The following is a 26,530-nucleotide window of genomic DNA, read 5'->3' as shown; positions in this document are numbered from 1 at the left end:
GCACATTGTCAGATATGTCACCAGCGGTATGAGTCCCACTGTCTGAACAACAGGTGTTTGGTACAGGGATTTCACAACTTTTTATACACCAAAAAACATTTTTACTGATTCCTTCTGAGATATACCCTAAGAAATAAAGAGGGCTGCAGAGATGGCTAAGCGGTTAAGAACGCTGACTGCTGTTCCAGAGGTTCTGAGTTCAAATCCCAGCAACCACATGGTGGCTCACAACCATCTGTTATGAGATCTAATGCCCTCTTCTGGTGTCTGATGACAGCTACAGTATACTTATATATAATAAATAAATAAATCTTAAAAAAAAGAATCACCATTTCCAGTGGTTGAATGTAGAAATATAGATGACGGTTACCTCTTAGGACATTATCTCCATTGTCTTCCTTACATGCTACTGATTTCGTTGCCACTGACCTCCCCCACAATTGGGGTATGGAAGAATGAGAGTCATGGAAGTCTAGGTACGCAGCATCACCCAGACCTTTTGCTGTAAGGCCCTATGTGTGGACCACACTGTCGAAGTTCTCTTTTCTGCTTCTCAGTGATTACTCCCTGTCAAATCATTCAATCAACATTCGGGTGTTATCAGGTAACTGTGATAAAGGCTTGGCGCTAGTTAGAGTGGAGGTTCAAAGTCACACCTCTAGCAGGAGTAGCTGTTACTGCGTGTTGACTGGGCACCACAATCTGTACTTTTCACAGATGCAGACTTTGCCTGTGGTCACACAGAAGGGAGATGATGGATTCATATGTAAATTCTGGCCCATGTATATGCTACGCTTATAACCTGGTGGTAGTGTGGAAAATTAATCTGCGGTTAGGAATTATGGAGTCCATACATAACGCAAGAGCTTCATTGTGAGAGAAGCAATGCCTCCACAAAAGGCTCGCTGAGAAGTTGGAGGAGAAAAATATCTTTGCAATATGGGATACAGAGGACACCCACTTTGCTTGTCTTCGGACCTGGTCATAGCATACCACATTCGTGAGGTTACAGTGAGGAAATCTGGTATTTCATAGAGTCATACACTATATATGGATACACGTTTTTTAAAGAAGGGATTTCCTGACTGCGATGCACATGGAAGGTGGTCAGAAACAGGTGTGGCAGGTTCATGAAAGCAACACCTAGATACAGACAGAAAATTCCCACCGTGCTGTGGCATCCTTCTTAAATCACAGAGGTAGCTTTAACAGACATAATGTAATTCCTAATCATTTTTCTACCACATGGCTTCATGACAGGCATTGTTACACAAAATTAATTTGATCTCTGCTAAATTGATTTTTATAACAACTCAATAGTTTGGAAATGTAAAAGGGAAAAAATGGGGAGTGCATTTGAGGAAATAAAATAGACCAAATATGACGTTAAAAATAATTACAAGAAGATAATATTGTAATCTCCGATGCATCAGAAAGGTCAGGTTAGTCTTCTTTATTCATTGCATGCGTGGTCAGGTGACCTCTGAGTATTTTTGCATCCAGTAATTGTTCAACCTAGGGTGAGGCAGACACAGTGATCAAGTGGGACTACGGATGTCACTAAGGTCGGGGCTAACTTTAGCAGGAAGAATTAAAGTACTAAGGATGCAGCTTGGAGAAGCATGGTAGACACGGCAGTGAACGCATTCCACACACTGCCCAACCCGGGCAATGCAGATAGGCTAGCGGAGTCTTCTTGATACCAAATCTTCAGCTCTTAAAAACAAAGTTAGATGTAGGTCAGTAAGCAAATGTTCATTCAAACCAAGGAAACATGGCTATTAAAGATTCATATTTATTACTAGGTTTAAACCTTGTTAACTGGCTCAAATCAAATACAAGGAAACACATCATAGGGTAAGACTTATTAACACTTTTTTTTCACAGTTAAAATGAGGTACTGTGGCTTCACAATAGTTTAGGATTAACCAAGTGATTTAATCCGGATTTCAAGAGAGAAGAGATGCAATTCAATAATTACTTGCTAGAGGGAAAGAATGCAAGTAAAGTCTATATGACATTGACAATCAGGCCACAAGATACATCGCAGAGTGTCAAGAAGCATATATGCACAATTTTATCCTTAACCTTAAAATTGGTAAAATTGATTATTATTTCTTAAGTTTAGCAAACCACATGCATTGCAGTGTAAATCAATGGATAGAAGACAAAATATAATCTCCATTACAGCATGTATCAGATACACAAATTATCCAAGACTTGTTTTTACTGTAACGACTTTTATAATTTTAAGTTACGGATCAGGGAGGCTAAGTATTACAGTGGGTATGTACATAATACAAATACTGCATTTAATACTTATTCATACTGGGGTAATAATAGCAGCAAGGTGTTATTATTTCTAGGACATGATCTAAAAGTTATCATCTTGATTCTATAAATCTCTAATTGACATATTATTGGTGCTATCAACCGATTACGGGTGTGACCATTGCAACTATACAGAGCTGCCAAAGGCCTCTATGACTTTTCAAAGTGCTATGCTTCTTGGTGGGCAAGCCTGTGCTATGTGAATTAAATATTGGTCCCGATTTCAGGGCTCTAATTAAGCATAGTTCTAATGATTGGGCGGGAGCAGGAAGCAGGACAATGCATTTGAGAAGGCTAAAGAAAAAACACCATGATGGCCAGAGCGTGCTCTCCGTCAGCATCTTGTGACGCAGTCATGGGCGGATGATGGAGATGCTAGATATAAGAGGGGGAAGTAGCATTCTATGTAGGGAATGGGCAAGGGTGACAGAAAAGTGCCTGGAGATTGTCGATGCAGTTGCCTCAACAGATGTGCTTCTGAATTCCCCCCCAGAAGAGAAGAAGGAATTGTCTTATTCAAACCACTTTTCTTTAAAGTGGATTTTTATGAGTTTTAAGGACAAGTTTGCTGGATTTGATGCTAAAGCACGGTATCTAAAGCAGGAGATCCTTATCTTAGGATATTTTTTACACTGTCTAAGACATTGTGCCATTGTAGGGTTGCTTCAGAGTTAGGCTAGCTCAGACATATGGCCGCTAGTGTCAGTGTGTGTAGCAGGAAGCTGGGCAATCCAAACGTTGTGGTCGTAGGAGCTCTCTTGGGGCAGTAACAAGCTGATTAGAACCATCTGGAATTGAGGGGGAAGTTTGGTTTTTTTTTTTTTTTTTTGGTTCTTTTTTTTTTTTTTTCCAGAGCTGGGGACCGAACTCAGGGCCTTGCGCTTCCTAGGTAAGCGCTCTACCACTGAGCTAAATCCCCAGCCCCATTGAGGGGGAAGTTTGTATTGACACCACTTGTTATTCAATCATCTCCCTGTGTCCCAAGGTGACACTACTGAGTAATGAAACCATGGTGTCACCTATGAGGAAGCAGCTGCAGAAGAGGGTTAAGATGTGGTGGACAGTTAAGGAAATCTAGAGGGACACCTATGCTTTTCTATGCTGCACCAAATGAGTGTCCTGTTGGCTTGTATGTTTGATTCTTTCAATGTCTACTGTTCACTCTAGAGAAAGCCCACCCAGGGGCCCACACACATTTTGGCAGATTTCAATGAGCCCCACACATTATATAGACCCGGGAAGGTATAACCCATAGTCAAACTCTTTCAGCCTGTTTCACGCTCTTGCATGACTCTAACCATGTTCTCTGCGCATGTGCACAGAAGGAAGTATGATGCTAAGGGTGCCTCCCCGGAGTACAAGGCATTTAGGCCGAGCTCTAGAACCTCACATATTTTATGAACCAAACATCTGAGATTTGTGTCACTATTAGAGATGGAAGAACCAGTGACAGTTTAGCACAGGACCAATTGCTCAGCTAAGGGAGGAGATCTCGTGACCCATTCATTAGCCTGTTCTGTTTCCTAGAACGTAACAGACAGTTGAGGACATCATCATAAAACCTCTGTAATGATGTCAGCTTGTAGTCCTTTTGCTTCTCAGAGAAAATGGTAGTTTCCTTTCAGCCTGGATTTCTTGTTGGTCTCCACCTTTCACTTTGTGCTTGTGACTGAGCTGTATCATGTCTCTTTGGAAATGCTTCCTACTGGTGAGAACTAACCCTAACCCTTGACCCAAGACACCTGACCCCTGACCCCTGACTCTAACCCTAACTCTAACCACTGAAGAAAACACGCAAATATCCAGACACATCAGAAAGCTTCATTTAATCTCAGAAACCTTCGTTCCATTGCCTTCCTGGACAGAAGCATACATTTCCAGATGTGAACATGAGGCTATGAAAAATCTGGGGTTCTTAAGGTCTGTCAGTATCTCTGCATAGATTGTATGCTTTTCCTTTGCGTGTATATAAAATATTGGATTTGAACTCTAAACTCTAGGTTAACAGTTCTAAAAAATTCAGGGTCTGGACCCAGCACTAGAGAAAATAACGACTATCAAATCTTATGCAGCAAATATATGCATATTTTTTTGCATGACCTCTAAGATCTGCCATGATCTCAGACCAAATCCTCAAACACTCACCAATCTCTTCCATCACATCCACTCTCTGCTCTCTGTTCACTCCTAAGAAAACTGTCTCCATCCATAGCATACCTGGAACTTCTGATAAACTCAATGTTCAACCCTGAGACAGTGTTCTAACCCACAGAGACCTAGGGCATCCAGGTCTGGGCCATCAAGGAAATATGGCTATGTTGGAATGGTGCAGAGAATTCATGAAGAACCCATTAAATTTCCAAACAGAAATGGCCCCAACTAAGTTTAGAGAATGTGTGATATATTTGGGTAGGAACGCTTACTTTTAAGTACGACAGAATGAGTGACAGGCCCATGTTCTACTTTTTTTCTCTGTCCAACTCACTTGAGTTTCTGCCTGGTCTTCAAGGAACAGAATACATGCAGCCTTTCCAATGTTGGAAGCCTTTTCTTGGGGCAGAGATGTGGGTAATTCCTGGGAAGAATTGTGAATAACCCTCCCCCTACCTCTCAGACTTTCAGAATATCAGCAAGTCTGGGACCCCAGAACAGTAAGGACAAGCTGGTACAAGCACTTGTACACTCCCTACAGGAGAAGGGGTTCATACACGTGGCCTTGGAAGTGTTCTGTGCTTCTGTGTTCTGTTTGATGGTGCAGCATGCAAACGTTGAGGTGCACTTAAAGGTCAGAAGTGAACTACAACTTTGTATTTGAGAACAAGGGAGAAAAGGAAGTAAACAGCTCACTGAACAGTCTGCAGCCTTAAAGTGAAACTGATATCCAACTGGTGCAGATACCTGCGGACACCCAGGCTCCATAGCACCGAGCACCTGGACAAAGCTGAGGCCCAAATAAAACAGAGCAGAATGACTCTCCTCTTGCCTCCTTATCTCTTTGCCAAGTAACAAAGGGTTAACAGAAGGGAGGGATCTTGTCCGTTGTAAGCAATTGATAGTTAAAACCGCCCCCCCCCCAAATAATGCAACAATAAAAACAAAAATTAAAACCTGGGGGTAGGCTAAGGTTTTGGGACCTCCTCTGTAGAGCTCAGCATCATAACTGAAGGGAAATTATGATGATGGGAATATGCACTCCTCTACAATGAGGAAGCCCTGTGCAGAGAAGGCTTTGCCAAATTTGACAAGATCATTCCAGAAGCCACCTCTGGGCCAGATTCAAATTCAAGAACAGAAGTTAAATCGGGTTTTCTCAGAGGCATTTGTGCTGTGGCCTGTATGAACTATAGAAGTGAAAAGTCAAGGCCTAAGTTACTTTAGGGGAAAAAAAGGTCAGGTGATCAGCAATTAGGGGCAGGCATGTTTTCAATAGCTCACCCAAGATAGCCCCACAGCAGTCAGCATGCACAACTGACTAGGCAATCAAAGGGAGAGATGGGAAACGTACGAGAAGGTCCAGCAATCTCTGTAAATGTACATCCCCGCCCAGGGCAGCCTGTTTATATTCCTCCTTAGGAATGTGGAAACTGACACCTTTAGGGATTCTCAAATAGGGCTGAAGGTTAGCAAAGTGCACTCACAGATGCGCTCAGCTATTATCCCTAGTTCTCGTCTTGCCAGTGCTCTAACAGAAGTGCCTGTGTGGTTTTTCATGACCCTGTCACTTCTGTTCCTGTGCATGCCTTTGGCAGTAGCTTCCTAGAGCTGGATCTCATCCACACTTACACACTGTCCTCAGCAAGATCGGGGTGGGATAGGGGATCTACAGCAAAGTCACGAGGTCACAGCCCCTGAGATGCACCATGCAGTGCATGGGTGGACGACCACAGCAGCATCCTGGGTAGGAACAGTCCAGTAAACATCTGAAAGCATTCTCCAGGCAAGGAACACCACAGATCCTTACTCCATGAATAAATAAATCAATAAATACACAAACGAAGCAAATGAAAAAACAAAAGAGGGCTCTTATCAATAAAAAGCACCTCTTATCAATTAAAAAAAATTCCCCTTGTGTTTTCAAGCCCTCATGCAAAGGTAGTTGGCGAACAATCCACAGAAAGCAGACCAAGTGGAAAAAACAAGCGGAAATGGTCCAGCATTGCTTTTTTTCCCCTTACTTGACGACATACGAGTCTCGCTAAATGTCCCCGAGGTAGTCTTGTTTGCAAGGAGTTACAGACTGGCTCCGAGCCCACTTGGAACTTTGTCCTTTAATTCCGTTGCACATTCCCACATATTCTGTGTCAGCCTCCACAGTGTCATGGGCAAGCCTTATGTCCTCCGGCAGTCCCGGTCCCAGACAACCATAAGACATGATTCTGCTATCTGGCTTGAACACCTTGCTCCAAAGAGGACTTTGCCGAAACGATGCAGGTACTTGCCTGATAGTCGTTTGGGGAGAAGGCTACAGAATTAAAGACTTCTGGCATGCAGGCAACAAACATGCATGGGTAGTTCATGTCGGGCCCTCACACAAAAGACTTCCCGCTACTGTTCCTTTCACTTTAAAGATAGGGCCCAAAACACATTAAAATGAGGAAATACATTTCTGATGCCAAGGGTAGTGTGCACTAGTTATATGAAGAACAAAGGTGCCCACTTTCAGCCCAAGCAAGATACGCAGAGCTGGCCTGTGGCTGAGCACTGTGATAAGAAACATTTTTCCTCCTGTGGAAAAGCAGTGATGCCGTACAGTTTATTGGCTCCCTAGGAGCCCCTTAGAGCTCTAGGTTGATAACAGAGACCTCTCAGGGTGGCCCACACTTGCATGTACCATTCTTCTGACCAGGAATGCCTTTCTGATTTAGTCTTCACAGAGGCTCAAGTGGCCCCAGAAGACAACCGGAGGCTGGGCCAATTAAGACGCTGCATAGCCCGTGAGACCTGAAAAGGCTGCTTCCATCCTCCTTTTGCCACCCCAAGCCACTAGGGAGATCCCGATGTTAACCATAGGAAATGTGCATTCTTCTCTTAGACTTAAGTGTGTAAAAGTCTCATTTCGGGGAAATGCAAACCCTTAGATTTTTTTTTTCTAATCCAAATAGCTATGTGAGGAAAAGGAGAGGGCCTCTTTTGCTTCCTCACTTCCCCGTGACTGCCTAGGAGGGAGCCATCTTTACTAGAACCCTCTAGAATCCTACCTTGGATCAAGAACCTCAACATCAAATTACACAAAGCACAGATTCAACACTTAGTCAGAGCTCGATCCTCTAGAAGGTCGTTCAACTCAATCACAGTCGTGGCAAAGTCTATCAGGTCCACGAAGTCAGATGTGATGATGTTGACACCCATGGCTCCAGGCTTTTGAGTCTTCACCCAGTCAAGGATGGCAGGGAGATTCCTACATGGAGAAAGTGTTGGGTGAAAAGAGGAGAAACAGATAGTCGGGGTTAGAATGGCAACTCCAGAAAAAGGAAATTCTGTTACGATAAAATGTGTGTCAGAAACACATAAGCCCTTGGGGCTACTCGAACGTAAGTCTTAGGTCTCCATGGAGAGAGGTCAACCTTCCACCAGAACTAACCTTTCCAGGGTTTCTCCTATGCAAATGACTATTCGCTACCAGCATCAAACAGACAGCCACATCAACAGGGCCTCATAACACCAAGTCCAATGGTCCTCTTATTGCTAGGTTCTTAGGGTTCCTCGTGAAAAATTCCAAACATATGGCAAGTGGAAAGAAGTTTTACAGTAAGTGGATCCACCCCGATCTCTTGCCACTGATATGTTACTTACTGTTTGGCTTGCCACGTATCTATTAGTCCATCACTCTCTTTCTCCATGAGTGCAACATAGCCTATCCATTTTCCTATTGATAGATTCACCAACTGTTTTTAATTTGCAGTCATTATGAATAAACTATTATAGGCATTCTTCTATGAGTCTTTTTATGGGAATTACCTTGTATTTAACTTGGATAAAAATCAAGGGACAAACTGCTCTATGAGAGGGTTTATTTATATTTAGTTTTATAAGAAATTGCCAGAGCTTTCCTCAAGGGGGGCACTCAACTTTACAGTCCCAGCAACAGAACAGAAAAGCTCTGAACAGCTAACATTCTCCCTACAAATTAGTCCCACTAATGTTGAAGTCTAGCCATTCTAAACCAAGTGTGGTGACTGATGCCTGTGATTCTACCCATGGAAAGGTTGAAGCAGGAGGATTCCTGGGAACGCAGACTGGACTTGTGTGCCTTTTTCTTGCAAGTCTCTATCTACTCATCACTTTAACAATTTTCCACTTAGTTTTTAAACATTTCTATCCTTTTGTAGTTTTGTATTTGTTCTCTGAGAGTTTCACACAATATGCTTTTGACAGTATTCACTCTTTCTTCTTTTAAATGTTAAATTTTAGAAATCATTTTTTTTTTTACATCCTGGATACTAGCCTTCTGACCGATATATTTGGCAAACATTTCTTCTACCCTACAGCTTGCCTTGTTTTTCTCAATAAGATATTTTGTGGAGCCTGGATGCCTTAATTTTGATGGATTGCAATTTGTTATCTTTTTTCTTTAGAAAGATTTACGTATGTGGATGTGTCCTTGTGAGGGTATGCGCATGTGTGTGCGGAGGTGTTCACAGAGTCTAGAAGACGGAGTTGGATCCCTGGAAGCTGAAGTTACAGGCTGAAACCTGAACTTGTGTCTTTGGCTTATGCACCTCTTCAGTGAGTGCATAAGTATTCACTTATCTTAACTCCCAGCCATCCTTCCGATCCCTCATCATTTATTTTCTCTTAATTTCTGTGATTTGCTTAAGAAACACACTCACTTACAATTCACAAAGATTTCCTTCCCCATTTACTCCTGAAAGCTTCAGGCAATTCACCTTTATTTTACTTTTTAAAAAACTCCCAGCAGTTAATTTTGACAAAAGGCATAGAGTAAGGGTCAGGATTCACTTTCCACAGGGCTAGTTATCCTAGTACTGTTCGTGGCTCCTTAATAGATTGATATTTAATCAGCTATCCCTTGAGTAGAGTTGCTGGGGCTATTTTATAAACAGAAGACTTCCGGTGTGACAGAGGCTCAGAGCTTGTGATGTAAATAACACTTTCAAGCTAAAGTGGCCTAAGTGTGAGGAACCACAGAGGAAGAGAAGAGCAGGTAAAGCAGCCGGCTGTCTTGCATCACAGTAAACAGCTCCCTGAATACCCAGCAAAGGGAGTTAGAAACGGCCTTACAGTTGATTGCATGACTGGGAATCCTTTGGGTGGGATTCGCTCTAGCTAACATCCAAGCCCCCCCTCTTCTCTTACTCATGCTCTCTCTGTCTATCTCCCCATCTTCCCATTTCTATCCTCCGTTGAAGCTACCCTTGCTCTACCATGATGTAGCCTCATTTCTTGGTCTTCCAGAATGATGTTAAGACCTCAGCTCTTCTCTCAGTTAGCAGAGACTACACAGCTATAGGCTGAAACAGTATCATTGACCAATTCACTTTTTTTTTTTTATTAGCTGGTTGTGACTGATAAAAGTTCTTCTATTTTTAGCTGGGACTCTCTCTCTCTTGAAGATCTGAATTTACTAGAATTCCTTGTCCCTCGGCTGCTCTTCCCTGTGGAACAGGATGGGTCAGAAAGATAGTACATGGAAAGTGTTCAGAGCCATGGTTGCTTATAGCCATGTCATGTATTTGGCCAAGAAAAGGGATCATAAACAAAAGAGTAAAAAGGTAGAGAGAGAAACATTTGGGGGAGTAGGGATAGGAAATTCCTTATATAGCCACATAACAAGGTGTTGGGAATAGGGTCTAAAAAGCACAGAACTCTCAGAGACAAAAGACCAAATTTCACTGCAGTCCACAGGAAGGACGCAGTGGTAGCCAGCCTGGTACACTCAGGGATTCAAAAGATCCCTGGTCAGAGCCTATGTTTGGAGAGCCAGCGCCATCTGCTGGTCAGTCTGGGGAAATGATACTTGACACCTGGAGGCAACCCCAACCCTTTGCAGACTATAAATCCATACTTTCCAATTCACATGGTGAAGAAAAACTCGTCTCAGAGACCTCAAGAACTTGTGCAGGGACATCCCATTGTGCAGGGGACTGTGCTAGTTCAGGTGCGCTGTCATAACAACACATACACTGCTGACTTCAAAGAACTGGAGTTATTTCCCTCTGTTCTAGAGGCTGCAAACTCAAGGTTAAGATGCTACTGGGCAGGATTCTTTCTGAACCCTTATTCTTGGCTTGCAGGTGATTTCCTCCTCCCCACGCCCCTCCCCCAGCACCCCATGTATCATTTTCTCTGTGTGGGCACACATATTCCTGTAGTCTCTTGCTTTTTGTTTGCTTTGGGAGATCGTATTACATATTCAAAGATGACCTTGAATGTCCCCTATCTGAGTGCTGGGATTACAGGTTTACGGTGCTGCCATACTTAGCTTCTATTGTCTTTGGGTTTAAATGTTGTTTCGACATCAGTGTGTGTAGATTAGAACCCACTGTAATGGCCTTTCAACTTAATTCCCCCTTCAACACACAATTTCTCCAAATTTACTCACCTTCAGATTAAGGTTTTATTTTATTTGAAGCAGGGGCTCAGTACATAGGTCTGGGTGGCCTTGAACTCACAAAGTTCTGTCTGCCTCTGCCTCTGGAGTGCTAGGTCTAAGGTATGCACCACCACACCTAGTTAGGTTATTATTTTAATAGAAGGATTTGAAGAGAGAGAACATAATTCAGTGACATTAATAGGGACAGCTTCAACTCTAGGCCTCCTGACTGCGTCCTGACTCACTGTAGTACTATGGATCAGGTGTCTTCCAGTCTGAGGAAAACTACAACAGAAATTCAGTCTGAATTGTCTATCTGTGTTTGTGGCTTCCTTCCGGGATGATGAAACAAAGTGAAAAACATTCTCATGTTCAAAGCTCATCCGAAAATTGGGCATTACCTTCCCAACAAGAAAACTACCTGGTCACCATCAGGAAGACACACTGGGTCTTCAGCTACATAGCACCTCTGTACAACCATTCAGGGTTCAGCCAGTCCAGACAGCTTTCAGGTTGCTGAGGGGGAGAGTCCGAGATGACTCAGTGATGAAATGAGAGTCATGTTATTTGCTGGTACTTTGGAACAAAGTCCTAACCAGAGCCATGGTCTTCTTCCACTGATGTGTAGGCACAGGAATGTAGGAGCACACCCCTAACACTCCCATGACCTGAAGGGCTAGGATGCCAAGAGAGTTACTCATCTAAGGGGCACATTCTCACTGCCAGCTGGAAGACCTTGCCTTTGTGCTCATGCTGTCTTCATTACCACTGAACAGAGAGTCTGAAATTCAGCGGCAGCAAGACTGAGGAAGCACGATAGGAGAAGAATAGTGATGTTGTGGGTTACCAACTGTAACCAGTGTGAACTGACCAGTTCCAGGCACTACTAACTCAATCATGGCTCTGGGAACACTGACAAACTAAACTCAGACATCCTCTCTGCTCACATCAGTGCCCAGGACTACACAGACAGAAGCCCTGCAGTCCTGACAGGCTCTCAGCTCTCACAGGAGCTCTGTGTAATCGTAGCTGTAATCTGCTGTGCTGGATCACTTGGCTTCCCTGAGTATTGTCTTACGTGAGGACACACAAGGGCCTTAGATGGTGCATCCCTTCTCCACTTCAAGACACTGGCCTGGATTTAAGAGTCAAATAAAATCATTTGCAAAGAAGTCACATTTTATTCAGAATAAAAGACCTATCCTTCCTGTGAAATAGTCTCTCTTAGCTGCCCAGAGAGATTTGCAGTAGACTGGTTTTCCCTCAGGTCTATAGAAATGTTCATGTTAGATTTTGCTGAAGGACTGTGTTTTTTGGAGCAACAGCTACAGGATTCCTCGGTGTCTCTCCACCTGCCTCTTCCCTGGTACTCATTCTGTTTTGCTTGACCTACAGAAAACTTGACTTTATTGAATGAGTAAATAATGTTAAGCTACAAATTTATTAAAAGAAAGAGGAAAATGGAACAGGAACTTGAATATGTATAATTCTAGGTTCTTTTAAGAGGCATCACACTGGATTAAGGTTTTTGTTTGTTTTGATTTTTCGTCTGCTTGCCAGACATAGTCGCTCACACTTATAATCCCAACACTCCTGGAGACTGAGTCAGGAGGATTGCAGTCAGTCAGGGTTTCACTCTACCATACCCTTGTCCCCAGAGTGTTACCATCTAGCCTCGTCATAGCTTCTCCTGGCTCTGAGCTCACAATTCCCCTGCCTCAGCCTTCCAAATGCTGGGATTGCAGGTGTGCAGCACCATGGCCTGCCCATGGGTTGCTTTGTTTCCAGCTGAATACGGTTAATTCTGTTGAGACTTAGAAGGGCTACCTGGAAAGGAGCCCTCGGTTCTGTCCATGGTTGACATTATCAGGAGTTCTCAGTACGAAGGAAGAGTACAGTTGTTGATTGCCTTTTAAACTCCTGACCAGGCACATGGCTATTATCTGAAATGCTCTCAAACTCAGAACCAAATGACTGTGACTGGGCATGTGACTGTCTGGACATGTGACTGTCTGGACATGTGACTGGGCATGTGATGTGACTGAACACAACTTTCACTATCCAAATTCCAGTCAGCACCCAGTACTCAAGAACTAAATAGATTCTTGTAAATACCATTTTTAGAAAACATTATCATTTTTAGAAATACATTAGTTTCTTAAACTTGTATTTCAAAGGATAGCCTACTGAAAAGTATATTTATAATATCCCTCTATATACATATATCATATACATATATGCATTATACACATACATGTACAAATACGTATACACATACATACAAATACACATACACAATCTACATATATACCCAAATGTTCATATACATGTAATATGCTTTCTTGACAGCCTTTATCCATCATTCACTGGTGCCCAGGACAAAGACTATCATCTCATACAAAATGACTAGGTCATCCTTGTTTATCTGTATATCAGGCTTAATTCTATCCCAAGAAAGTCTTTGGAGCCGTGGCATGGTACTCAAGAAGAACAAACTCATGGAGGACCATCTCACAGTCCCTACCTTGGAGCATAGCAGCCTGCATTTAATGCTTCTTAAACAGTGAGTATCCCACCCAGCTGTGTGGGCAGTAAGAGGATCACCATGGGTGTGTGTCACAAAAACCAAAACAAACAAACGAACAAAAAAACCACTCAGAGACATTGGCTCAGAGTGCTTGTCATAGTATCAAAATATAGTGAGTATTTATGGAATAATGTAAACATTTTAGCAAAGTGTTGAAAGATTCTTAGAGCACTATTCATATACTATGCCTAGAATCCACAGCTTTTCAAAATAGTGTTTTATGGTTTTTTTTTTCATCCTCAAAGCTTTACTATTGTTATGAGAAGAAAATCAAGATAAATGTTGTGAGCACGTGTATTGATATGTGTGTAGATAAAATTGTGTGTAGGTACATGTGTATGTGCTTGTATGGCTCTCATTCTTACTGGCCTGGAACTTGCCAATTAAGTTAGGTTTGCCAGTGTTGGATTCTGGGATCGTGTGGGCTCACTGTGCTCAGGATTGTTTTTGCAGGGGTTCTGGAAATCAGATCTTCATGCTTGCAAGACAAGAATTGTACTAGCTGAACTATCTCCACAGTTTAAGGTGTGGGGGGGAGGGGAGGGGAAGAAGGGGGAGGGGAAAGGAAGAGGGGAGGGAGGGGGAAGGGGAGTCTGTGTGTGTGTGCAAACTTCTTCTGGAGCATGAAGCTAAATATGTAAACCTTTAATTCCAGTATCAGGGAAGAAAAGATGGGAAGATTGTGAGTTCAAGGCCAGCCTGAACTGTCTCAAGATACCAACTAATCAACCAATCGACCCAACCGCCCAAACAATCCACCAAACCAAACAATCAACCAGCTACCACCACCAGTGAATCAGTAACATAGACCCTACCTGTGGGGTAGGAGTCACCTCTTACCTGTGAACTAGTGTGTTCTTGAGGCCCCCCACCAGGCCTCGGGCAATAGTCTTCACTCTTGGGGTGAGGATGGCCTGGGAGACATGGAAGGCTCCACGTGGGGCTCGCTCACTCAAGGTGGTCTCCAAGAAGAGAATCAGCTTTTGCACATTCGTGGTGTTTGCCCAGGGTGCCGGGATCTTCTTCCCTGGCCACAGGAATGGGTATTGCTTGTAGAAGGGACAGTGGTAGAAAATGAGAACCTGAAATGTTCAAAGCAGAAAAAGGACAGAAACATTTAAAAGCTGAGTACTCGAATGGGGAGAGAGAAGTAGCAGAACTGTTCACATAAACTGAGTGGGGAAAAGCCATGTCTCTGTGCAAGGTTTTACAGGGCAAAACGACAGATTCGAACTTCGTGGTTGTAAAAATGTAAAGAGTGTTGGAGTCTACAATCGAATTCTCTTGGGCTAGCCTTGCTCCTCTCAGTAACCATTCATTGTTCACACTGGTGCCTTTCGGCTTCAGGTTAAAGCCTTTGGCAAGTACTCACAGCAGATCACCAGCTTCCAAGAACACACATGTCCACAGTCTGCATCCTAAACCTGTGATTACGATTTCTCTTGCTATTCCCTGCCGCCTGGTGGTCCCTACCAATATTGATAAATGCCTTGTCTTATGGCTTACTTAGTTCCTTGGCTAATCGAATCTCATGTGACCCTTTCCACAGTGGATAGACAACCCGAGTCTGTGCTCCAAGCCCTTTCCTATTTGGCTCAATAACCCACCGCGCCACCATATATATTGGCCTTATATATTACTTTTTAAAAGTAAAGAAACAAGAACTTGCTACCTCAAAATGATTACCTTGTTGGTAATGCACATGATAGACCCCACAGAGCACCTTCTGACAGATGTGTTTTTAACAGATGTGCAAAGTGAACAAGATCATAAAGGAAAATAATAAGACATAAAGGACATATACTTATTCATATAACATATTTATAAGAAATTAATGTAGAAGCCTCATGAAAAATGCATAGAATTCCTTTGATAGGGTCTAATGAGCTCCATTAGCTGTGATTAGTGAGGTATTTTAAGACAATCTGCAGGGAATGGGACAAGGCTATCTCCCTGAGGAAAATTGACAGGCAGGGCCAACCCTGCAGAAACAAGGTTCTACTGCCAGCATATACGACAGACAGGCGGTTATTCAAGGTGAGTAAAAGTGAAGATGTAGTTTCTTGTGATTTTTTTTTTAACCAACCAGACACTGCCTTAATACATTCCATGCACACACCATCCCTGGGAAGTCTGCATACCAGGCTGAAACCAGTCTGGCCCAGAAATCATGTTTCCAGTGCTCATGGCATTGACACTTGGCATAAGCATAGCTCTTGGAGTTTACATAAACAGTGAGAACTCATTTGTGAGTGAATAGATTTTCAGTTGGATGCACTGGCTCTGATGAAATTACCATCCCAGGAGAGGAAAACAATGTGCCACCAGGTTCAGGGAAGACCTTGTAGAGGCCATGGGCCTACAGTGGGGCCACTGGAGATGGCAGTCATTTCGAAAATAATTAGCAAGCTATATCCACAGCATTAATTAGTTTCTGGGAGGCAGCTGGGGGACAGAGGATTGCTATTCTGATCGCCCCAATTCCAAGCTCTGCTGTGTGGTTTTCTAGAAATGCCGTATTTTCCCCTTAGGGGCACGGGTGAGCTCTTCCCAGAGGAATGCTCATGTTTACCCTGTGAACTGTAATCCTCTGAGCAATCTCTCAGGCACTCAGGAGGAAGGGATTCTATATGTTCATCTCATTTCCAGTGTGTTCAGGTGACGACAAAGGCGCCAGACCTTTTGAATGCCCAGAGGCCAGGGGGCTGTCAGTGCGGTAATGTCTACCCTCCTGGTTCTTAATGCTTCTGAGTAATGCTGAGCACTGATGACCATAGTAAACACATGTATGTGTTAATGAGGTTAATCACAGGCTCACTGTAAGCAGATTGCTGGGGAGACCCAAACTGGTTAGGTTGGAAGGGTGAAGCCTGAAGGAGAGGTGCCCTGGGCAGCAGGGATGGGGGGTGGACAGGAAGCCCTGCAACTCTGGGACAGACCTAGCAGGTGGTGCCCAAGACACCTGCCCCCAGGCTATGCATCCGCACACTAGAGGACAGTACTCAATTGTACTGTGCCTCAGAAAATGTGTCCTTAGTACAAACTGCACAAGAGGGGTTTTCTGTCCTTTCCTCAGTCCTTGTGGATAGTCTGATCTGGAGGTTGCTGGGGGATCTCTGCTTATAAAACACAGGTGTAGAGACTCTCTTTCATTGAGCCTGTTCACAGCATCTTCCTCCCTATCTCCTTGTGCCATTTTTTCTCTGAAATATTTCCTGTCCAGCTCAGCAGTTCATGTTCAGTTTTTGTCTTGACACTAAGATGGAAAAATCTCATTTCTTTTAAGAACAGTCCCTCAGGTGATCTCTTCTTACTGTGAAGGTTCCTTTACTGGGGCCCCTGGGGTGCCAGCTCATGGGGTGCTCTACTCCTCAATCCATTAGAAAATCCCTTTCTTCATACCATGTAGGTCACCAGGCTTGATCTTATCTTATAGTTGTAGTCTATCTTAGGTAGATAGATTATTTCTATTAATTCTTCTTCTTCTTCTTCTTCTTCTTCTTCTTCTTCTTCTTCTTCTTCTTCTTCTTCTTCTTCTTCTTCTTCTTCTTCTTCTTCTTCTCCTCCTCCTCCTCCTCCTCCTCCTCCTCCTCCTCCTCCTCCTGCTCCTTCTTCTTCTTCTTCTTCTTCTTCTTCTTCTTCTTCTTCTTCTTCTTCTTCTTCTTCTTCTTCTTCTTCTTCTTCTTCTTCTTCTTCTTCTTCTTCTTCTTCTTCTTCTTCTTCTCTGCAGGAGTGTGCATACCATGGCATACAAGTGGACATAAGAAGAGAACTTTTCAGGAGTTGGCTCTCTCCTTCTACTATGGGTTCAGTTCAAGGGGTTGAACGGAGATGACCTCAAACTCAGAGATCCAACTGCTCCTTCCTCCTGAGTCCTGAGATTAAAGATGTGTATGTGAGGGTCCTGCCCCTCTAACTGGGCTCTCTTGGTGGCTTCAGTGGAAGAGAATGGACCTAGTCCTGTAGTAACTTGAGAGGTCAGGTTGGGTTGGTAACCAAGGGGAACCTCACCCTTCTCAGAGATGAAGGGGTGTGAGGGATAGAGGAAGGGTTGTGTGAGGGAGGGACTGGGAGGTAAGGGGAGCTGTGATAGGGAAGTAATGGGAATGAATGAATGAATGAATAAATAAATAAATAAATAAGGGGGTGGGGGTACCACCACGGCCTGGCAAGTTATAGATTTCCTACTTTTTCATTTTGATTTCAAATACTTCCAAACTGTAAACTAAATCCTTCAATTTACTGTACCCTTAAAACCTTATCTACCAGGGCATGCATCTCTAATCTGTGAGCTGTGATATAATTACAAGTTGAGTAAATGAAATGTGACTGGTGGTACAGTACTTCCTGATATTAAATTCCAGTAATAAAACACTGGGGGGTAGGGGGTGGACAGGTTGGGGAGGTTGCAAGGCAGCTCATTACATAATGAATATTTAAAGCCTGATCACAGTGTGACACTGCCCAGCATGGGGCCAATGACTGGTGGCTCTCCATGAGTGCTCCTGTTTCAGCCATTAAAGAGACATTAAGCTGGGGATACTTTCCCTTTTTCTAATGGATCAGCCCAGTTCTTTCCTCCATAACCATGGATTTAGCAGTGGATAACGCTGCTAAATTAGCCTGTGCATGTGCAAGTGTGTGTGTGTGTGTGTGTGTGTGTGTGTGTGTGTGTGTGTGAGTGTGCGTGAGTGTGTGTGTGTGTGAGTGTGCGTGAGTGTGTGTGTCCTGTATGGTATGTCTACTTGTTAGTGTGGGATTGTTCACATGTGCAGGCAGGTGCACATGCATGCCTATGCACGTGTGTGGAGGTTACCTAGAGGTTGAACTGTTGGCTCTCTTCCCTTGATAGCTTCCCACTCTTTTTTAAGTAGAGGTCAGAGGATAACATCTGGGTTCAGTTCTCTATTTCCACCTATGGGTCCTGAGGCTCAAATTCAGGGTTGGCAACAAGTTCCTTTACTTGCTGAATCCTCTTCTGTTTCCTGAACCATTATTTTTTGAGACAGAATCTCTTGGTGAATCTAAAGTTCTATTTAGCCAGACTGGCTGGCCAATGATCTCCAGGATCTGCCTGTTTTTATGTGCAATCTGTCAACCACCCAGAATATCATCTGTGTACCAAATTATAAAATGTTACCCAATCTCATATTTAACCCTATCTTACTACCTCATTCAAATGCCATCTCCCTTTCTCAATGGAAACAAACCGAGGCCCTTTAAGACTAGGTTCTTAAGGAAAAGAAAGTGTTTTTATTTCACAACACAAGAAAGCAGTTGTGAGAGTCATCAAGGCCTAGGGGAATACTAGAGAGAAACCAGCTAGTGAGGGAACTCTGACCCACACTCTCATTCATAGTGCATCTTGGGCAAGTTGCTGTAGTATCTCCATTCCTCAATTTTCCCATCTGTAAAATGGGGATAATATCGGATGCCTATTTTCTAGTGTTGAGAAGACCAAAAGAGTTCATCTAATTCTTAGTGAAACTGAGTTGGCATTTCAAGAGTTCCAGGCAAGCCTGGACTACAACATAGCATGATCCCATAACAAATAAATAAGTAGATTAGATTAAATTAGATCTGTGAGTCTGAACAGTATTAAACCTAAATGTGAGAGAAGAGATGTGATACATACTTGAAAAAATTATCACCTACATTTGGTGCTCAACAAATATTTTTAAATAAATAACTGAGAGCTCATTTTCTCCTTGAGTTAGTTTGTTTATACAATTTTTCTTACTTATTTAATTATGTGTGTGTGTATGTGCACGCACATGCATACATGTACCTATGAGTTTAAGTACATGTGAGCCTTGAATGCACACTGAGTCCAGATGAGAACACCAGCATCCTCTATTGCTCTTCACCTATTCCCTTGAAGCAGAGTCTCTCCCTGAACCCAAGGCTTACATTTTCTTAAGCTGGACGTGCCAGAGACCCACCTGTCTACACCCCTCATGAAGCTGGAGTTATAGTCACTTGTGGGGGACATTTGACTTGTTTTATTGTTGCTGGGACCAGAACACTTGCCCTTATGATTGTAAAGCAAGTGCTTTTAACTGCCATGACATCTCTCTGGTCCCCCAAAATACTATTTTAATATGTTTTTCTTAAGGCCAGGCATGTGGAACAGTGGTAGTGCTGTTTGCCTGGCATGTATAAGGACCTGAGGTCTTTATTCAATACTTTTTAAAAGACATTTTTCTCAGTGCACTTAATGGGATGGCAACAATGCTGAATGAATGTATCTCTTTTGCTTTTCTTGGATAAAGTTTAAGGCAGAGGCTGTCCTTTCCCAAAGCTCTTGCTTACTGCTACCACACCATAGCATCAGAATAGAATGCATCTGAGACCTATCTTTACTGAGCGTGTTTCCCAGGGGTATAGGTTTGGAGGCTTATCTTTATTGGGGGAGGGGCATGGATAGAGGGTAGTAAGCAGAGTTTAGATAAGACAGGATAGAGTTTTACTGACCAATTGGCTTATTTCACAACTTTGCCTTGGGAAGATAGTAGCCAAGCCTTTAAAAGTCAATTTAGATGTCACATAGACTGCAGGCAAATTAAATATTTGGTAGTGTGGAAGTCTGGATGAGAATGTTCCCTATAGCTCATATATTTGACTATTTGGTCCCCCAGTTGGTGGAAATGTTTGAAAAGGATTAAAGAAGTGTAGCCTTGTTAGAGAAGGTGTGTCACGGAGGGTAGGATTTGAGGTTTCAAAAGGCATGTGTGATCCACAGTGTTTTCTCTCTGCCTCGCTGTTGTGGATCAAGATGTGAGCCGTCTGCTAACTTTTGCCACTCTGGCTTTGCTCAGTCATCATGGTCTCTCTGAAACCCTAAGCCAAATCAAACACTTTCTTTTATAAGTTGCCTTGGTCATGGTGTTTTATCACAGCAATAGAAATGTAGCAAAGACAGAAGTTGGCACCAGAATTGAGGTTGCTGTGGCGGGCCTGATTGTGCTGGTTTTTGGAGGAAAGAGGAAGAATTTGGGATTTCAGACTAGGGAAAATGTAGAACACTATAAATAGGGCTTGATGTTGAGATCAATGTTGACTATAGAGGTTCAGCTCATGAGGTTTCGGGGTGGGGGGATAATATTAACAACAAGGCTAGAGACCATATTTTGGCAAGGAATGTGGCTGCTTTTTGCCCTTGTTCTATGCATTTTCCTAAGGCTAAATCAGAGTTTCAGACTAATTTCTTTGGCAGAAGAGATTTCAAGACAGCTTCATATTGACTCTATCCTGTGGTAATCACATAGGTCTACAATTAAAACGAGCAACTGGAGCAAAAAGAAATAGAAAATATACATTTTAAAGAGGAAAAAGGGCACCAGATTTAATGTTGGTGCCAAGACTTGTTCTGAAAGACAGGAGAAGATTAAGGAGAGGCTTGTTCTTAAATAGAATAAAGGGAAGGGTGCCCTCAGGGCAGGACCTCACCCAGATAAGCTTTCAATATCTAAAAAGGAATTTTCTGCTTGAAAAAAGCAACAACAGATCAAAGCTTCAACAAATATGATTTTAGGGTGCCAAGTTGGTAGTCAAACTCTGCAATGTCACTCATGTTGTTTGGACTTTACAATTCATGAAGGAGCCAACGGAATCTGCCTTCATAGTGGAGGAGAGGCACTGAAGCCAGGTATGAGGCAAGGGAATTCATTGCACAAAGCTGTGAAAGTAAACCCTAGACTGTATTGGAAGAGTCAGAGGTGCCAGAGTCCTGGAATTTCTGACAAAGTGAGCTGCATATAAGGAATGGAACCAGCCCAAGAAAGAGAAGAAAGCTGCCACAGCCAAGTTATAAGGACAGAACCATGTAAGGCCTTTGACGCTGGGCGTGAAAGTGGAGGGTCTGGAGTTTGCTCTGCTGGGGTTTAGTCTAGCTTTGGTCTGGTATTTCCTCACCAGGTCCTCTTTCTTCCCTGTGAAAACGGTAATGTATACTGTGCCATTGCACTCTGAAGGTATACAATTTGCTTCTTTGCTTTTGCTTTCGTAGGGGTTATAGCTAAGAGACTGCCCTGAGTCTCAGGTGACACTTCAGACTTTTAAATAGGTTTGACACTGTGGAAAACTGTGTGACCTTCTGAATTCGGATCACATGCATTTTGCCTTATGATATGTCTATACGTCTATGAAGGCCAGGGGGTTGAATGTGGCCCATGGAGGCTTATGTATTGGAATTCTAGGTCTCAAGATGCTAAAAATGTTTGATGGATTAGGAGGTGTGGCCTTGTTACTGGTGTTCACTAAAAGTGGATTTTGAGGTTTCAAAAGACTTGTAACATTCTCAGTGCTCTCTCTCTCTCTCTCTCTTTCTCTCTCTCTCTCTGTCTCTTTCTCTGTCTCTTTCTCTCTGTCTCTTTCTCTCTGTCTCTCTCTCTCTTTCTTTCTCTGTCTCTCTTTCTGTCTCTTTCTCTCTGTCTCTCTCTCTGTCTCTCTTTCTCTGTCTCTCTCTGTCTCTCTCTTTCTATCTCTCTGTCTCTCTTTCTGTCTCTTTCTCTCTGTCTCTGTCTCTCTGTCTCTGTCTCTGTCTCTCTCTCTCTCTCTCTCTCACATGAATGTGCATCAAAATGGAAGCCCTCAGCTATTCCCTTGTTTTGACTCTAATCCTTTGAAAATCATTAGCCAAATTAAATGCTTCCTTTCATCAGTTGCCATAATGTTTTATCACAGCAATAGAAAAATAACTAAGACATCAAACATAATCCCATTTCCACCGAGTTAACCTCAGAGTCTAGGTACTCTTCTGCACATGCTCAGTACAATCTGCTCGAGCAGCTTCTATGCCTTGGGTCATTTCACAGCTGTCAGCCTAGGAAAGCAGAATTGAGCTCTTGCTCTCAGCGGTGCACCGCCCCTTCCTCTTACCTGGTACTTCTTCTCCCACAGGGTCCGCAGTGTCATGCTTTCCACACTGCAGGCTGGGCACAGCTTGTTCCCAAAGGCCTCCTGGATCCGCAGAACCAGGCATTTGTGGTGGGCCTCATCCATGGCGTAGAAGTGGTTGAAATCCAGGAAGATGATCTCTTGAGGATGCTGAGTGAGGAATGCATCAATCTCCATCAACCCATCCCAAACCTTGATGCCAAAGAGCCCATGGATGAAGTAGATCTCCTGGTCAGTGTCTCCGGGCTTAGAAGACACACGTAGGTCAAAGTAGCGGATCCCAGCCTCTAGCTGCTCCCGGAAGGTCAGGTTCTGAGTTACAGACCATTTCTTCATTAATTTCTTTACCAAGGAGATCCGGGCAAGGCGTTTGACAGCTTGGGTTTGGTCAGGCCCCACTGGGGACTTTTCGTCTACCCAGTAGCTGAATGAATCATGGGAGCCTGGATAAAGCAATAAAGGGAGAGGACCAGAGATGAGACAATCCAACTGATATGATAACAACGATGAGAAACAAGAGGCCAAATACATTATAAGTAAGTACTTGCAAAAACTTTCTAGCCTACTGGGAATGAAATAAACACAAATAAAAGTAATGTGGTCTTATTAGCAGCTCTTTAAGCCTAGGGTAATACTATAATTCTCACATATTGCTAGTGTAAGGTAAATTACTAACTTTTTGGAAAGCTATTTAGAAATATGCTTAGAAATCAGAGCTTTAAAATATTCATGGTGCAATGATCTAGTAATTTCATTTCAGGGAAGCTATTCTGGAGGAAATAAACTCAAACCTTGGGAAAGAACAAAGATGGCTGCCAGAGGCTCTCACAGTAGATGTAAACAGGAGGCTTAAGCCCCTGTCACAGGACATTTATCTGTTTTACTCATTCCAATAAAATGTGAAAGGGTATAAGACACCCATGCTGACCTCAGAAATGCTAGGCAGGCATATCAGTAAAGAATAAATGACATATCTGATTGGTTCGTAGGAAAAGTCTAGGAAGACTAGGCCTAGAAGGAACCCAGTAAAGACTGCATAAATCAACCCACAGCCACCATTATGTCAAATGGGGAACAGTTGTTCCCCAATGGAATGTCTTTAGTCTTAGCAAGGACACTATAAACAGGAAGAACACTAAAGGGACTAGACAAGACAACCTTATCTGCAGATGATGTAATTTTGTTCATAAGATACCCTGAAGGTTCCACACAAAAAATTTCTTAGACTAACAGTGTTTTAGTTAGGAATTCTATTGCTGCAATGAAATACCATGACCCAAAAGCAAGCTGAAGAAGAAAGGGTTTATTAACTTATACTTTCACATTGCTGTTTATCACCAAGGGAACTCACACAGGGCAGGAACCTAGAGGCAGGAGCTGATGCAGAGGCCGTGGAGGGGTGCTGCTTACTGGCTTGCTCCCCCTGGCTTGCTCAGTCTCCTTTCTTGTAGAACTCAGGACCACTACACTAGCCAGGGATGGCACCACCCACAATGGTCTGGGTCCTCCCCTTTCGATCATCAATTATGAAAATGCCTTACAGCCAGATCTTATGGAGGCATTTTCTCAATTGGGGCTCTTTCCTTTCAGATAACTCTAGTTTATATGCCAAACTGACATAAGACTAGCCAGCACACACAGTGATTTTTTTTTCCAGCAGTGTGGCAGGATACAATGTTAACAGGTGATATTAATACTAATAATGAACACTCTGGAAAAGGAACAGGGAGACAATACTATTTACAGTAGCCTTAAAGCAAGCAAACAAACACTCTTGAAATAAACCCGAAGAAGGAAGTAAAGGATCTGAAAATGAAAATTTTCAAACACCGAGAAATTGAGGAAAGTACTGGCATATAGAATGACCCGTATATTCGCAGATTGTCAGAATAATGGAAGGACGAACAGTTCTCAAAAGGTGAATGCGAATGGCCCGTAACCATAAGATACGTATAAGCTCACATCAGAAAAATGCAAATTAAAAATACATCGCAATTCCTTCTCATTCTAGTCTGAGTGACAGCCATTAAGACAACAACAACAAATGCTGGTAATGTAGACATAATGGCACCTTTATGCGCCAGTGACAGGAATGTATGGTACAGTCTCTATGCAAATCAGCAAGAAGTTTCTTTAAAAAAAAATGCAAAACCAGTACGACCTTCTGGGTATTTACCAAAAGTCCCTAAGTCAACATGTCACAGAAACACTTACACATGTCCATCGCAGCACTCTGCACAACAACCGTCATGGAGCCAGTCTAGGTACCCAACGGTGGATGGATGGTTAAAGAACATGTGGTACATACACACAATGGAACTCTTTCAGACATAAAGAAGAATGAATTTATGTCAGCTGCAGGGAAACAAGTCCAACTAGAGAAGTCACATGAAGCCAGCCTCTAAAACACCAACAGCATATTATCTCTCATTTGTGGTTCCTAGATTTTGATTCAACACATAAAATCACATATGCTCACAAGACATTGAAACAGAAGCAAAATTGAGTCAGGGGACAGAAAAGACTAATGCAGGGGAGGGATAAAGGGGGGAATAAGGAGGCCTGGTATGTGCTCAATGTACAGTATGCACTCATATGAAAATGGCTGTATGTCAGAGTACCACATGCAATGAACACACAGTGTACCCTTCTCAGATATACAGTGCATTGTTGTTTCCTGCAGTCATCTCAAAAATTTTGCTGGATCTAGTAAAATAGGCTTTTCCTTCCTATTTGTTCAAAATATAATGTAAAGGAATATATCTATAACTAATAAATGTATATGTTTGACTATACAATGATATATAAAAGGAAGGTTATTGAATCTCATGCTAACTTGTGAATAACTGGAAACATAATTTTGATCTTCTACAATCTGTGTTTGCTTAAACACTGAGTTTATCTTAATTTTTCTTAATTTCAAAATAAAGTAACCTGTAACAATTGTACTCACCTGCCCTGTGTCTAACCAGAAGGCACCAGGACTAGGCATAGAAACAGAGCTAAGCATCCACAATGACACAGCAAACTCACTTTTCTACTTTCTGCTTTCCATAAAAAATAGCAACACAGATAAAAAAGTAAATATATATACTACTTTACTATTATACAAATCTGAGGCAGGAGGAATGACTTCTTGATCAGATAAACACTTTGGTGGGCTTGACCCACATTAGCAATGACATCCTGTGTGAACTCATGTCTCCCTGTGGTGGAGCTGTCATTCCCACCCTGTGTCTTACAGCAGAAAGGGGTAGGTGCTCTCCTAGACACTGAGATGTCTGTCTGTGTGTGTGTGTGTGTGTGTGTGTGTGTGTGTGTATGTGTGTGTGTGTGTGTGTATGTGTGTGTGTGTGTGACATGTCTATCTGTGCACAGAGGCCAGAACCTTGATACAGGCTCTCACTGAATCCAAAGCTTAGCGAGGCCCAGCAGTTCTCTTGCCTCTGGCCCCAGGCCCTATATGTATATGTATACATATACATAAAGGTATACATATAATATACACATATATGTACATACAAAATATAACAAAAGTATATGAAATAGTTTGTCATATCATTTCCTTCTCAGAATAAATCATCCTATATTGACTTTGCTGTCCTGTCATCTCAGAAAAGTGAACAAAAGAAAGACTTGTAACTGCGTCACTAGGTGACAGAGAACATCTAATGCAGTGTTACCTTGGCCACAGAACTACACCACGTATAGTACAAGATGCTCACAGCAGTATGGCTTCTGTGTCTCTTCAAAGCCTATGCACAACCAAAACCTTCCTTCTTAGAGCTGACTCTGGCCTGAGATTTGGTACAGCCATGAGAAAAATAAACAGGGCACTGGGTGTAGCACAGAACCTGAGGAAAAACACTGTCAGTTCTGACAAGTCATCATTGGTTGGTTGCTTGAGACGTCATAACAAGAAGGAATAATGAAGAATGCTAGCAACAAGTCAATATTAGGCACTGCCTGCAGATTCCTCTTCTCCTTGTATCCTGGAGTAGCTCCTGATGCCTACAGAGCAGTTGGACTTAAAATTCATCCTCATGGCTTGGAATCTCCAATCCACTGAGTTTGTTCCTCAGTTTGTTGGTTTTGTTTCCAGGAGTTTAAATATGGTATTCCATGTTTCTAATTTATATTATTGGGTTTTGTCTGAGTTT

At 42.7% G+C, this 26,530-nt stretch overlaps 1 protein-coding gene across 4 annotated transcripts in view; it reads right to left on the bottom strand.

Moving 5' to 3' along the window:
- Positions 1-1,001: 1,001 nt before the first annotated feature.
- Positions 1,002-26,530, bottom strand: part of Plcxd2 (phosphatidylinositol-specific phospholipase C, X domain containing 2) — a 53,060-nt gene continuing 27,531 nt past the window's right edge. For 2 of the 4 annotated variants that reach the window (XM_087576686.1, NM_001134481.3), the window contains 3 exon segments: positions 22,353-22,813; positions 14,313-14,554; positions 1,780-7,729 (listed from right to left, as the gene is read on the bottom strand). In XM_087576686.1, the coding sequence (XP_087432812.1) occupies positions 7,573-7,729; positions 14,313-14,554; positions 22,353-22,706 (753 nt within the window). In that variant the 5' untranslated portion in view covers positions 22,707-22,813 and the 3' untranslated portion in view covers positions 1,780-7,572. 4 annotated transcript variants of the gene reach the window in all.

Source organism: Rattus norvegicus, chromosome 11 (assembly GCF_021556685.1).
Source record: "Rattus norvegicus strain SHRSP/BbbUtx chromosome 11, alternate assembly SHRSP_T2T, whole genome shotgun sequence".
Lineage (NCBI taxonomy): Eukaryota > Metazoa > Chordata > Mammalia > Rodentia > Muridae > Rattus > Rattus norvegicus.
This window is presented reverse-complemented; position numbering and strand designations above follow the sequence as displayed.